The 13,781-nt window shown below is 39.4% G+C and overlaps 1 protein-coding gene across 7 annotated transcripts in view; it reads left to right on the forward strand.

Annotated features, from left to right (window-relative positions):
* Positions 1 to 13,781, forward strand: part of KCNIP4 (potassium voltage-gated channel interacting protein 4) — a 460,551-nt gene that overhangs the window by 225,009 nt on the left and 221,761 nt on the right. Inside the window, exon 1 of one of the 7 annotated variants that reach the window (XM_049795555.1) lies at positions 4,398 to 4,640. The exons of the other annotated variants lie outside the window; for them this stretch is intronic. Within the exon in view, the coding sequence (XP_049651512.1) occupies positions 4,541 to 4,640 (100 nt within the window). The 5' untranslated portion in view covers positions 4,398 to 4,540. Of the gene's footprint in view, positions 1 to 4,397; positions 4,641 to 13,781 lie in introns of those variants that run through there. 7 annotated transcript variants of the gene reach the window in all.

A 13,781-nucleotide genomic window follows, 5' to 3' on the forward strand; every position in this document is an offset into this window, starting at 1 on the left:
GTCTAGAGGAAAGTTGCAAGGTGTGGGCCATTATAAGATTGAACATTTATAATGGCTGAATGCATCACAGCATTTTGTATCTTTTCTTTGGATCATTAAATATTTTCTAAGAAAGAGGGTTACATTAAAACTAAAAGAGAAAAGTTTCTATCTTTTTGCGGGTTTTGCTCAGTGATTTGATGAGCTAGAAGATTTACTAGGTTTTATATTAAAAAAATATATTAATGTTTTATTTTATTCTCTTAATTTCTTATGCTAGTAGTAAATTTAAGAGAGAGGAAGAAGGGAGACTAAAGTGTAATAACAGTTAGCTGCTGAGATAATAAAGTATTTGCACTTACGATACATCAAGATTTTCTGGCCCATTTTCTCCTTTAGAAAGAAAGAGTGGTTTATACCCTTTTAAGATTAAAAAATATAAATTTCTTTTAAATAGCTACACAGAATAAATATTGTAATGATTTTATTGGATTATTGGAATATTTATTCAAAGCTGTTCTTATTAAAGATAGGAGAAATATTATTTATCTTTGTAATAAGTTGCAGGACCATCACTTGTAAAGCAACAATTAGATTGCTCTAGCTTTACAGCATGATTTCTACCCTCACCATATGCATGCTTAAAAATATTATTTAGGTTGTTCGCAGTCAAAAATCAAGAACTTGTAGCTTCTAGTAGAGGTTCTGTTCTCGGATTTCATGACATGGGATTCCCACTGGTGCTATTCCATTTCAGCTTTCTCTTGCTGTACATAGACGTCCTGTTTGCACCCAGCTCTGCCAGTTAGCTCTCCCACTAACCACCCCCCTGCCAATGATTGCCTTCCCCAAAATCCGTTAGTGCAGCAGTACATGTGTGCATCCCCGTTTGCTTTATGCAAAGTCATCAATGTTAGCTCAGATCGCTAATCTGAACTTTTTAAACAAATCCAACTGATTTTGACTTATGCAGGCCAGGCTCCCATAAACTATTTCACTAGGTGGTAAGGAATATCAGATGATAGTAATCATCCTCATGGATGCCATGATGAAAACCTGAGAGTGGCTTAATGGCATCCAGATGAATATGAACGCATAAGAAAAGGAAGCGTAAGGAAGAAATATAACCATTGCTGGGACTCCATCTGTAGACCCACTCATCAATTTCCAGTCTAAATTGATTTGGTCTTTTCTTAACATTAACATTTCATGATACATAGCATTAAGCAATAGCGGTAAGATTAATGGTATCAAGGATCTTAGTCATAGGAATGTAAATAGAGTCAGTCTATTGTGGTTTAGAGCGCTATCACAGGATGGGAAGTGACCATTTATATATGTCCCTAGCTCAAAGTATAATCAGTGACTTCAGTTTCATATATTTACTCTCACGATAAAAACTAAGAACCTGCAAAATGCTTTGATGAAAAGGAGACAGCATCTATAACACTTTTTAGGCTGAAACCTTTTATCTGCAGTTACACATAAGAAAAACACAGCTACGTGCTGTTGTGTATAAAACACCTACATGGCATGGTAATTTATGCATTAATATCTTTCCTCCCATTCCTATTTCCTGCCTTCCTACTTGTAGACCTTTCCCAAGTTTAATTCCACAATATATTAAGGCTTGGGTAGTTAGACAAGAGAGAAAATAGTGTTTCAGTATTTGCGAGTATGGTAGCTACATTCTTCCTGTCATGGTTTGATAAAACTGTATAGGTAAATGAAGATAACTTTCTTTTTTCTTAATGGAAGGCAAAGAAGAAACGCACAGGCCACTTCACTGGTTTTGGCAAGGTACTTGGGGAGAGAAATAGTTATGTTTGTAGTTTGTATATGCAGTTTGTAACCCTACCTGTCAATAGAGTCAACTCCATTTTTAATCAGGTAGGAATGTGAGGATCAGAGAGAGGTTTGTGCTATTTTGCATTCCTACAGAAGAAATATATTTTGTACGGTTTTTTAAAGTTTTGCTAAAGAGCAATGACCTAATGAGGGAAGGTATATTTAATTGCATATTAGATTACCTGTATGCATATCAAAAGGAGGGGGGGGGGGGGAGGGGGGAAGAGAGACTCTCATGGCTGGTTCACAGCACTTGAGAAACCTGAGTTTAGTCACAGCTTGCTTGCAAAGTCCTTGCCTTCCCCGGAGATAATTATTCTTACTGTGCTTTGGCATCCATCTGTAAACCTGGAGTAAAACTAATTCCTTCCTTTCTTCTGTACTTCCCTGCTGTGCCTTGGAAAAAGGGTCAGGATTAGCCTTAGGTGCAGTAGACCTACACCTCTGGGAAAAACTGTTTACTTTGCCCGTACTTGAGGAGGCAGATCGCAGACAGTGGATGCCCACGTGCTTATTTGTGTAGTCACTGCCAGCCATGGGGTTCAGGTTTGGGGGGGCAATGACAGCCGCCTTCTTCACAGCACCGCCACCACAAGCTCTGCTTTCCCGGTTTCTGCTCTCGGCTCCGAGTAGGTGTGACTGTCACAAAAGTAGTAAATGTTGGGTCTTCTAAAAAAGCTTTTTCATGTTACCATTTTCAGCAGACAAATATTAATGAAAGGTATTAATGAAAATGAATATGCCAGTTCAGGTGGCAATGTTGCATGTATCCAAACACAACTTGTATCAACCTTTTGCGTATAAAGGCATACAGATTGCATAGGTTATGTTGCTGCGGCTGATAAATTAGCTCATTTCAGTCCCACATCGAAGGAGAGCTGGACCTACTGTCCTTAAAGCCATTGATAAGATGGCATAGAGGAGAAAGATATTTAGCCTTGTTCGGAACAAAGATTAAAAGAGAGAAAGAAGAAGAATGTAAGAAGAAAGTCTGCAGCGAACAAAGGCAAAGATACCCAAGGAAAAGCGGCCTGCAGAAATGAAATGAATACAGGATTTAGGATGGAGTGTTAAACCTTAGTTTTTTTGACAGAAAAAGTCTAAGCAGCTTCAGGGAGTCCAACCCCGAGCAAAAAAGCACAGAATAGTGACACGTGAACATTACGCTGTATGGATTTATTTATCCACTGTAGAAGAAAGGGTACCTATATTGTATCCGTTAGTCCCTTTACTCCCACTTCATTCCACTGTTCTCAATACCGATAACACCCATCATAATGCAAGTATACCTGGGGGATTTAGAAGTTGCTGCCAGTTCTCACATGATGCAATGATTTTTTTTTAAAACTTATCCAAGGAAAGGAAGAAAACCGAGCCCTTGGTAGTACTTGATTCCAACTACGTGGAGGACAGCACTCTGCCAGACAGGATTAAATTTGTTGCAATTGTTCCCCTGCTCATTTTTGCTGCAATAGAGGCGCTGTTTTTCTAATGTAAATTCCTTCTTAGAAGCTAAATTATTAAGGGATTTAAAGAGTAAATCCTTAGCCCCGAAGAGCGTCGTGCGCTGCACGTGACAATGCCAGCGCTGCGAACTGTTGTAGCTAGGCCAGTGTTACCGGCGTAAGATACCAGTTTGGTCCCGCGGTTAGTATTCACGTCCTTCACCGCGAGCGTCTTCCACGGAAAATGCTTTGTTTAGCAAATATTACAGGAGTGAGAAGCCCTCAAAACTATCGAGCTTGCTTTTCCTTCTCCTTCTCAACCTGTTCTTTTCGATTTTTTCTTTTCCCACACACCGAGTAAGAACTCGAGGCGGCCCGGTTGGGTTTTTGTTTTCCATTCCACAACGAGGATTCTGAGCGCGCCGCTACGTATGAAGTGCCGCGCAGAACGCGCCGCGCGCCACGGCCTGTCCCCCGCGGGACCGAGGCCGGGTGTTTTTGCCGGTAGAAACTTCCCCGAGAAGTCGGCAGCTCGCACCCTGCCAAACCGCGGGCGGCCGGCCCAGCCGCGGAGAGACGGGCCGAGGCCCGGCGAGGGGCGACTCCCGCCCCGGCTCCCCTGCGCGCACCCCTTCCGTCCTCCCTCCGGGCATCGGTTTCACCCCGGCTCCTCCTCCGGCCGCTGGCCAGCCCACGTCCCCCCACGTCCCGTCCCGTCCCGTCCCGTGTGGTGGTGATGGTGGTGGTGGTGGTCGTCGTCGTCCGTCCGTCCGTCCGTCCGTCCGCCCCGCGCTGTGGCGGCCGGTCCCGTGCCGTCCCTCGGTGGCCGCGGGGCGCGTGCCGGTCCCCGCGTTTCCCCGGCAACGGGCTCCCCGCGCCGACGCTGCCTCCCGGGGAGCGGGAGCGGCTCGCGCCCAGGCGTGCCGCCCTCCTCACCGCCGCCCTCCCTCCTCACCGCCGCCGGCGCGGCCCTTTCGCCGGGGCCGGTTCCCGGGTCCCCTCGGGGCGGCCCCCCCGCTGCCCGCCTGGCTGCCTCGGCTGCGGCGGAGCCCCGGCTAAGGGCCGGCAGCACTTAAGTCCCCTGCCCCTGCCGGCCCCCGCTCGGGCGGACGGGATGGACGTCTCCCCCGCCGCTCCCCTCCCGCTCGCCCCCTTCCCCGGCGGGAGCCTGCTGCGCCGAGTGTAATGGCTTGGCGAAGCAAGGCAGGCGGAAGAGCGCTTTCCTCGGCGGCGGCGGCGGCGGCGGCCAGACCATGACCTAACTCATCATGAACTTGGAGGGGCTGGAAATGATAGCGGTTTTGGTCGTGATTGTGCTTTTTGTGAAAGTGTTGGAACAGTTTGGGCTGATTGAAGCCGGGTTAGAAGGTAAGGGAGTGCTTTTCCGTGGCTTGTCGTTTTTTTCTGGTCCGCGTACTCTCTCGCAGCGAGGACACCTGCGAGCGGGGTGCGAGGCAGGACCCGAGCCGCCTCCAGAGCGGTCTGCGCCTCGGTGGCTGCCTGCTCGGGCTGTCGAAGTTGCGGGGCTTCTCTCTCGCGGGAAAAACACGCGTATCCTGCATACCGCACCCGTAAACCTAGAGGTTAAGCAGAGGGAAATGCCTTAGAACCTGACTCTCTGACTCCCGTGTAAAATCTGCGCATTTCAAGTAGCAGGGGTCAAAGCAGGTTTCAGGGCGTCGACGTGCAAACACAGTTGCAGTGCCTTAAAATTGTCCTGTGATCTGTTCAAAATTGTTTTTTCAGTCTGTGCGGGTTAACATCTTCTCTGCTGGGCTTGTGGTAATACCGAGATACATATTTTTCATCCCGTTCGAAAACCTGTTGAATGTTTAATTTACTGATAAGATCTTAAAATGTGCTCGAGGAAGAAGAACGGCGGGACTCGGATGCAAAATAAGCAACTTTAACATTCACTTAGGGCAATCAAGTGCAAGTTTTATTGCTCGATCCCCTGTTTATCTTAGATCATCTCCTTTCTTCTTAACAGTGTTGCTTCTGTATCAAGCAGTAAAAATGAAAAATAAGAAGCTTACTTTATTTAAAATGTGCTTTTTATATGTAAAAGTTAGTGGAATGTGGATTGTTTTTACCTTATTTCTAAAAGCGCTGTTACTCTTGCCATATGAGGAGTTAGTCTAAAAAAAACACTGATTGCAGCACGGTTGATGTAATGATGTAATGATATTTATTGCATCCCAGGGTTTTATTAGGGTGCAGACTGAAACGGTCTGTTTCTCAAATATTGAAGAAATACTGTATTCTCCAATCTTCCTGTAAGCTAGCATTTGAATACAGTGTATATACTTATGCCTGTGAAAAGGGGAACTTTGTTGACTGAGAGATTGTGGTTTCCTGTGTTAACGAGTAAGAATATAAGCAAAATTTGCTCCTATGGAAAGGTCTAAAGTAGTCCGGTTTATGTGACCCTTTCAAGAAATGCAGTCTTCTGTTCAAGTGATTTTAAATAAGGAAGTTCACTCAGCTGTTTCTCTGTCTGTTGCTGTCTTGTGTAGACTTGCTGGTATTGATTACAGAATCTGAAAACCCTGCAGGGACTCATAAAAATGTGTTATCAAGTGCATTTTTATAAAGAATTTATGTATCCATTAGAGTGCATTATATTGAGTTTAAATGACAACGGAGAGATTCCCTTCACATCTGTGAACTTCTGCTTTTCTTTTTCTTTTGTGTTCAGTTGTAAATAGAAATGTCAATCAACTTGAGAAATGTTATGATAAAAGTTACCTCCAGCATTAGAGGCTGCAGAGATTGGGGGGGAAAAAAAGCCATATTTAACTTTTTAGGTTGGTTGGCAGGTCGGTGTGTGCTCTGTCAAGTCCAATTGCCACATCTGGTCAGGTTCCCTAGCAAAATTGAGCACTTTGTACTTGTTTTTATGGCTGGGGAAGCTGATAATGGGAAGACAGTTAGAAATATAGTGAAGCTGCCTGTAAGTGGTTGTAAGATTTCTGTAAGAAATAAGTTTCTCGTGCAGCTGCCTGTTTTGTCTGCCTCACTGGTTTAAAAACGGGGAGTCTGCATGTGCACAGAGTCTTGAAGTTTCTTCTTGCCTAGTGCAGGACACGTTTCCAGCATGCCAGCTAGGTGAAACCACAGGAGGACAAATATGCCCCATTCCTCTGTGGTGTTCAACTGATGTGAATGAGATAAAAGGCAAGTTACGTAGGAATCAAGTAATAGATACAAACAATGATGTATGAAAAATGGGGCTTAGCTAAATTGCACAGATTTATGAATTTGTTTTCCCATAGTTCGGGAACAGTGCAGCCTTATTCCCCATTTTTTTCTTAAACTTGACAATTAAAGATCTGAATTGATTACAGTACAGAAAAAAGATTTATACACTTCTAGGGACTTGAAGAAATTGTCATGATTTTAATAAGTATCAAGGCTATTCATTTTCACCCATGAATGAAAAGTACACACATTGTAAAACTGTGCAAATGTTAGAGATGTTTTTAGGTAGAATGTTAAGAAAAAATGAATTTTAAAAGTGTACACAGACTCTCCCTGTGTTTTGCCAGAAATCAGTGAAGAAGTCAGTTGCAGTTTTCTGAAAATGTTGTTCGTTACAAGGACATTTGCAGTTTTCTGGTTTTTTATAGGTTATATCCCTTCTTTTTTCTTTTTCCTTTTTTTTTGTTTTTTTTTTTTTTTCTTTCCCCTCAAAGGTTAATATGTCCCAATGAAATCTTTTTGCGTGTTTCATACAAATGAATAAGTTATGGCATATAAAACACATCCTGCATCTATCAGGAAGTCACCCATAGAGTCAGTAATAATCTGTAACACAGTGCACCCAACACAGGACAATAATTCTGAACTCTCTAAATCACACCGAAGCTTTGGTAGAGATCTAGGTTTCAGAATTAGTCCCTGTCATGGTAACAAAAGCTTGATGCTAAAGTATCTTCCTTCCTACACTGGGTTGTCATGATTCTGAACTTCGTGAACCACTTCCACATTAATTTGGAAGAGTTGGGTGCAATTTATGTAAATCAATAGCAAAATCTCATTTTCCTCTTTTCAGTGTCATAATAACTATCATAAGTGTAAGTAAAATTCTGCTTTCTTCAGACTCTTCAGTACAAATTATGTGTATAATAATAATAATAGTATGCAATTGTTTTCATTATTGATGAAAATAATAAAATATTTTCAGAATTAAAATTGTATATAGTTGCTTATACTTATTTTATGATGTAAAGCACTTAGATAAAAGTATGCTTTCTGTGGTTTTGCCCAGTTGCCTTCAACTGCTGAGTGATTCTGTTGTTGTTGTAGGAGAAGTATTTTCAAATAGATGTTTTTAATATTGTATGACAGCTCTTAAAGTGATAAGTAGCAGAATAGATTTATACACTTTTGTAGGTTGTGGGTTGCAGAGACTTTAGGTTAAATATTATTTTATGATGTATTGCACTCACTTAGATCACAGTATGCTTTCTGTGGTTTTGCCTAGTTGCCTTTAACTGCTGAGTGGGTTTACTGTTGTTATAAAAGTATTTTCAAATAGAGGTTTTTAATACTGTATGACAGCTCCTAAAGTGATAAGTAGCAGAACAGATTTATTCACTCTCATGGGTTGTGGATTGCACAGACTTTGTCTCTAGGTTAAATATTTAACTCTTCGTAAATCAGGTTATATCCTCTTTAATAAACTTTACTGATTTTTTTAAAACAGTAATGTGTAAGGTGTAAGGAGTGATGTATTGATACCTAATCAGGAATGTTTGTTCCTAGATATATCTAGATATAAATTTAAGATTATGATATTTCTTCTTGTATGGCAAGTTTTTCCAAAAGTCATTCACAATTGAAATGAGATACAAGAACTGAGCACGTTGAATGTAAGTATGTTAGCATCTTAAGATTATGCAATATTCAGGATATCAGTTTATATGATTTCAATATACTTCTAGTACTTTTCTGAAAAGATTGTGATTGATTTTCCAAAACTAAATCACTCCTTAATCAAACAGCAAAATAAACTCCTCTTCATCAGTCCAGGCATTGAAACCTACACTGTTAGGGATAAGGTTCAGGGAAGAATTGTGAAGGTTGTGAGTGATCAAAAAGATCTACGTAAGAATGCCCTGTTTTTTAGGAAATACTCTTACAGCAGTTAGTACCACTAGCAGGGAAAAAAAAAGAAGGCATAGAAGTAATTATATATGTTACTGTGAAATGTGGATTCCATGTTTCTATGTTATTGATATCTATCTAATCTCCTTGTTTAGGAGCCCTGAGAGTAGCAGTAGTAGAACTTTACATCTAAAATTGTAATAATTGAGTTAAATTACTGGAACACTTGATTCCTCTAAAATGTCAAAGCAGCTTCTAATCCCATTTTAATAATTCTGGCTATTGACAACTTTCCATTCATAAGCTAGAAAACAGAGCAAAACCACAGGCACATAGGGAGTTGCTTGTTGTGTTTACAACTTTTTTTGAGAAGGACTGGATATGACTGAAAACGCAGTGGAAGTTACTTGTGGTTGCTCTGAAATGAGCAGCCACTGAAGCTGTTTTGTCATCCAGGCTATGATCTGCTGGGAATTTCTGCATTTCCACAGTGATGTCCCTCTTCACAGTGTTGTTCATGTATGGAAACAGAGGAATATTCATTTCAGAGGATTCATAATCACTAGCACTTCATACTAGATATAGCTTGTAGTAAACATAGGGGCTTTTCTGCCATTTTTCTTAAGATCAGTCTTGATGTCAAAGAGAGTTATGCACAGAATTATGAAGTACGAAAGCAATCATGGACCCATATGTGAAATGATTAGCCAGAGCTGACAGTGTGCAAAAGAAAAAGAGATGACAGAAATTTTAATATTAGCAATTTCAGGCATTCCTTGGAAGTAATTTGTTCAATTATGTCTTCATATTTAACAAGATAAATTGAATTAAAGCAGCTGTTGAAACAACTACTCATATTCAGGTGAGTGAGCAGTAGATAGAAATCTTTAACACAGAACTCCAGTGAAGTTTTCCTTGATTAAATATTTCTGCTCAAACAGCACTAGCAAGTCATTTGTAGGCAGCAGCATGTTACTGTAGTTGATTGGAAGCTGTGCGCACGTGAGCACCTGACCAGGTCGTGCATCCTGCATGACTGGTTGGCAGGCCACTGCTGGGCAGAATAAATAAGAGGAAAACTCTTCCCCTTCTGGTTTTTTTCATCCTATAAGCCTCAAGTTCTGCATGCAGTTTTAAAAAAACAGAAATAGGCAGGTAAGAAAGGAAACTTGCTAGCCAAGGGAATTTGTAATAGATGACTTCAGCCCTTAGTTGCCTGCATTAAACAGTCTTGACGTCTCTGAATCATCTTCTGAAGTCTGCTCCATTGTTGCTGAAAAACCTTCTCCTGTTCCCAGGTCAGTGTCTGTTGAAGAGCTTCTTTTCTCAGGACTAATTGTCACTCCTGATGATAATCTGCTTGTGTAGTGCTTTACATCCACAGAGATCAAAGTGGTAAATACTGTAATTGCAAATGAAGAGATGCCAAAGAAATAGATGGATAAAGAGCACTGCACTCCAAGTCATCAATACAATAACTTTTGCAAACTTACTAGTTTATAATTAACCTTTTTTAAAAAGGAGAACAAAAATATTAGACCTGAGTAAGCAGAGAGTTGATCAGAGAACTCTCAACTTTCCTCTGTGAGGAATAGCAGTGGTGCAGTTCATGAACACAAGGGTCTCCTTCCTGTTGCAGTTTGGATATTAGGCATCACGCATAGAATGGGACTTTGAATAAAAGGAAATTGTCTCATCTACTATGAAATGGAAGAATACTAGAATCTTATTGCTCAGTTTTACTCTTGTAATTTTAGGTGATAACCTAGAGGATTTTATGAGAATAACCTGGGTATGAGAAAGAGATGGAGTTCTGGTCTGTTTCATCTCTCCCAAGGAGACAACTTCTGATACTTACTTCCCCTACTTACTACTGGCTACTCAAGATAGAATTTATATTTTCAAAGTATCTCTTTTATTTATTTACTTGGAATAAGTACATGCTATATTCCTACTGTCAAAGAGCCACCATAAGCAAAGGAAAATTATATATTGCACAGTGTTTGCCTATCACTGTAAATACCTTTACTTTTACATCTTCTTTACAAGGCCTGAATTCCCTTTTAATGCAAATCTATAAATGTCCTCTAGTTACATTTATTGACTCTCTTTTTTCACTTTTTCGTTATCTTAGCTATCAGAACATGTGGGTAGTATAAACTGAAATATGCACAATTTCTACCAAGTTTTGAGAACATTTATTACTTTACTTAAGGCTGGAATAGCAAAAAAATAAATCTATGTCTTTTAATCATCAAAACCCAATAAAACTTAAATTGATGTTATGGATTTTTTAAGCGAGATATTTAAAGCTAATTAGTTTCATGTTCTACCAAGTAGAAAAGTAAACATTTTCTAAGAACATGGGTTTGTCAATGATTAGGGGGAAAATGGCATACTGAACTTGGTAGGCAGAAGAAAATAACTTGAGTAGTGAAATCAGGTGTACCCATTCTGTTTAGAAGTATGTTAGTGCTAAGAATACTTTCTGCACTTTTTTCTTCTGTAGAATTAAAAATGCTTTACAACAGTAAATAGAATTATCTCCAAATCTATCAGGGAAACAAAGCCAGAGAGTCCTAAGTTTCTCAAGCTGACACATGAAGTAAAAAGGAGTTGTCAGATCATACGCTTTAAAGTCCTGTATGCCACAGGGCAATACCTTTCATCCATTGGCTTTTTTGATGAACCCCATAGCATGTTTTGACTAAACCATGAAATGCATTTGATGAAAGGAGACACCAAGTGAGCACAAGTGATCTTTTTTTATTTGGGATCTATCCGTTAAGGTCAGTGATATTCTCAAATTGTGAGACTTACAGGCTTTCTAAAGTTAGGTGGGGGTGAATCCAAAACCTTGACATGTTCTGGAGATGACAAGGGAAGGAGTGGTCACTTAATTTCACAATTTCTTCCTTTTTGCTGTTGTTGGAAACTAGTTTTTTCCCCTTATCTTTACCTAGTGAGTCATGTTTTTTTCTCTGCATCACTCCCAGATTCACTCTCCCTTTTAAGTAGGCACTATATGTTTTCTGGCCATGAGCTCAGTGTCAGTCATTTGGTATATATCTCAGAAATCAGGAAGATCAACTGCACTTGTTATATTATCTATGATGCTATCCTTGTTGATATGCTTCCTTTTGTTCCTAATGCATTTTAGAAATAACCGATCCAAATATAAAGTCTAAAGCTTTATTCAGTAATGGATTTTCTCCTTTGCCTTTAGTTTCCTATGTAAGTTTTCTATACATCATAATTCATTCAGATTGTTATTTCCCTTTTTCCCATGTGTTCACTGTTACTCTCACATTTATAACTAATGTAGGTACTATACCACAGAAGGAAAATTAGTTTTTAACCAAAGTTTCTCTCTTTATTGCAGGATTGCAACATTTTGGCTATCATGTAATGCATCTTCCTATAGAATTCCTATTTTTTATTATATTTTGCTGTCTGATTGTCCCATCAGTCACCTTCACTCAAAATATTCCTCAGCTTCAGAAAGTCAGGCTTTTTGACACACCAAGGATACATGGATTTAGATATATTAGATACACACACCTTGAATTCAGACTGCATTTATTTTGCCTACCTACAATGCAAAGAGATGCTCAGCTTTGGCCCTTATGCCCTTATGTTAACTTCTAGTCCACTTTTGAGCTCATGCCTTTCTAGGATATTTAACAGGGTATATTAAAGGTTATATATAACAGGTTATATTAAAGGATATTTAACATATAACTTATATAATATTAGCTCAATGTCTCTTTTGTTAGAAAATAGTAACTCCAAATTCTAGGAACTTTATTTCATGTGGTTTCAAGCTGGTGTCTCCCTAGTATCACAGATTACATATATCATTGCATTCTGTGGTTTGATACGATATGTGTGAAAACCCTTGCTAGGTTTTGGTATGTCCTTGCATTGTCGTGATTATGAGCTTTGCATTATGATTAACTCAGTCTGCTGGTTGCTTTGGCTAATATCTGACCAATATACTATCTTCTGTACTCCACTGTAAGATTCCATGTTCTGATTCAGGTAGACCCATGTGGATCAACATCACAATAATCACATTGAAAATGGCTTATTTCTAGTTATTTTACCTTCTCATGCTCTCGCTCATGGAGTAAGAAAAATTAGCTGAATTTCCCAGTTTTTTTCTGTTGCCTGATTAGGTCAGTTAAATTTGCTAAATCATGTTAGTCCTATGTGTTCTACTATCAAAGGTGAAGGATTAAGCTGCATCACTGAGTGTGCTAGACAGCCTTATTATTTAGTATTATAGTTTGTATTTTCACATTGCCCTGTGGCCCCTAGAATTCTCTGCCCAAATTCCTTCACATACAATTACAAATGATTGTATATCTTTTTTAAGTTATAAAGAAGATCTTATGTTCTAGCTGTTGGTTTTTAAAGAAGATCTTGTGTTCTAGCTATTGTTTGGTTTTGTTTTTTTTATAGGAGAGTTCTTCCTTTAGTTGTCTGACCTATTTTTCTGGTAGCTATTGATGAATTGTTCAGCACCTGGTAGAAAATTCAGTACAGCCAGACTGAATGCTGCCTAAATCTAATGAGGCAGATGATTTAATCTGATACAACATCTCTATTTTTACTTTCTGCAGCCATTTTCACCAGGGGTATCTCTAGAAGTAATTTCTGATTGTAGTTGTCCAATCTTTATTTCTGATAGGCCTTACTGTCATTTTCTGATAACACTACAGAAACATTAATATATACACTTCTCCAGGCACATTCTCTTTTTTGGATCAATAGTCCAGAAATTATTCTTCTTCAAACACAGAAAATCTTGGATCATCCAAAGCAGGCTACAACAGCTATCTTCTTATTGTTGATAATGTGAGATAATGAAAGAAAAAGAGATTAAATCAGGTGAATACCTGCTTATTAATCAGATATTTATTTCCCAGTAGTTATCTCAAAGTTGTTGTAGGAAGTACTGTGTACTTTTACGTAAAAGAAATATGATTGTAAGTTGTAACACTCATTACTAACAACAAATTCTAGTACAGAAAACTCCAACAAAGTAAATCTGTACACCTGAAACAGAAAACAGGGTTTTTAGAGAAGTGAATTGTTTAATACATGAAGGAAGATATCTTCACTGGACATATGCATTATGGTAATGCATAACACTCACCAAATGTTGTAGGTACATCAGAATAGACTTTTGTATCCCAGGGTCTACCCCTACATCAGGAAGGTTTGACAGGGAGGCACAGACCTGATTCACCTTCTCTTTCCCTACACTTTGAGTAAATCTCGTTTGGTTTCACCTTTTATGACAAACTTAACTTCCAAATTATGTTTTGTATAAATAGCTTTATTTAAATATCCCTGTTGGAGGGGAGCAGATTGAGTTACATGAAATCCACCTGA

Source organism: Accipiter gentilis, chromosome 3 (genome assembly GCF_929443795.1).
Source record: "Accipiter gentilis chromosome 3, bAccGen1.1, whole genome shotgun sequence".
NCBI lineage: Eukaryota > Metazoa > Chordata > Aves > Accipitriformes > Accipitridae > Astur > Astur gentilis.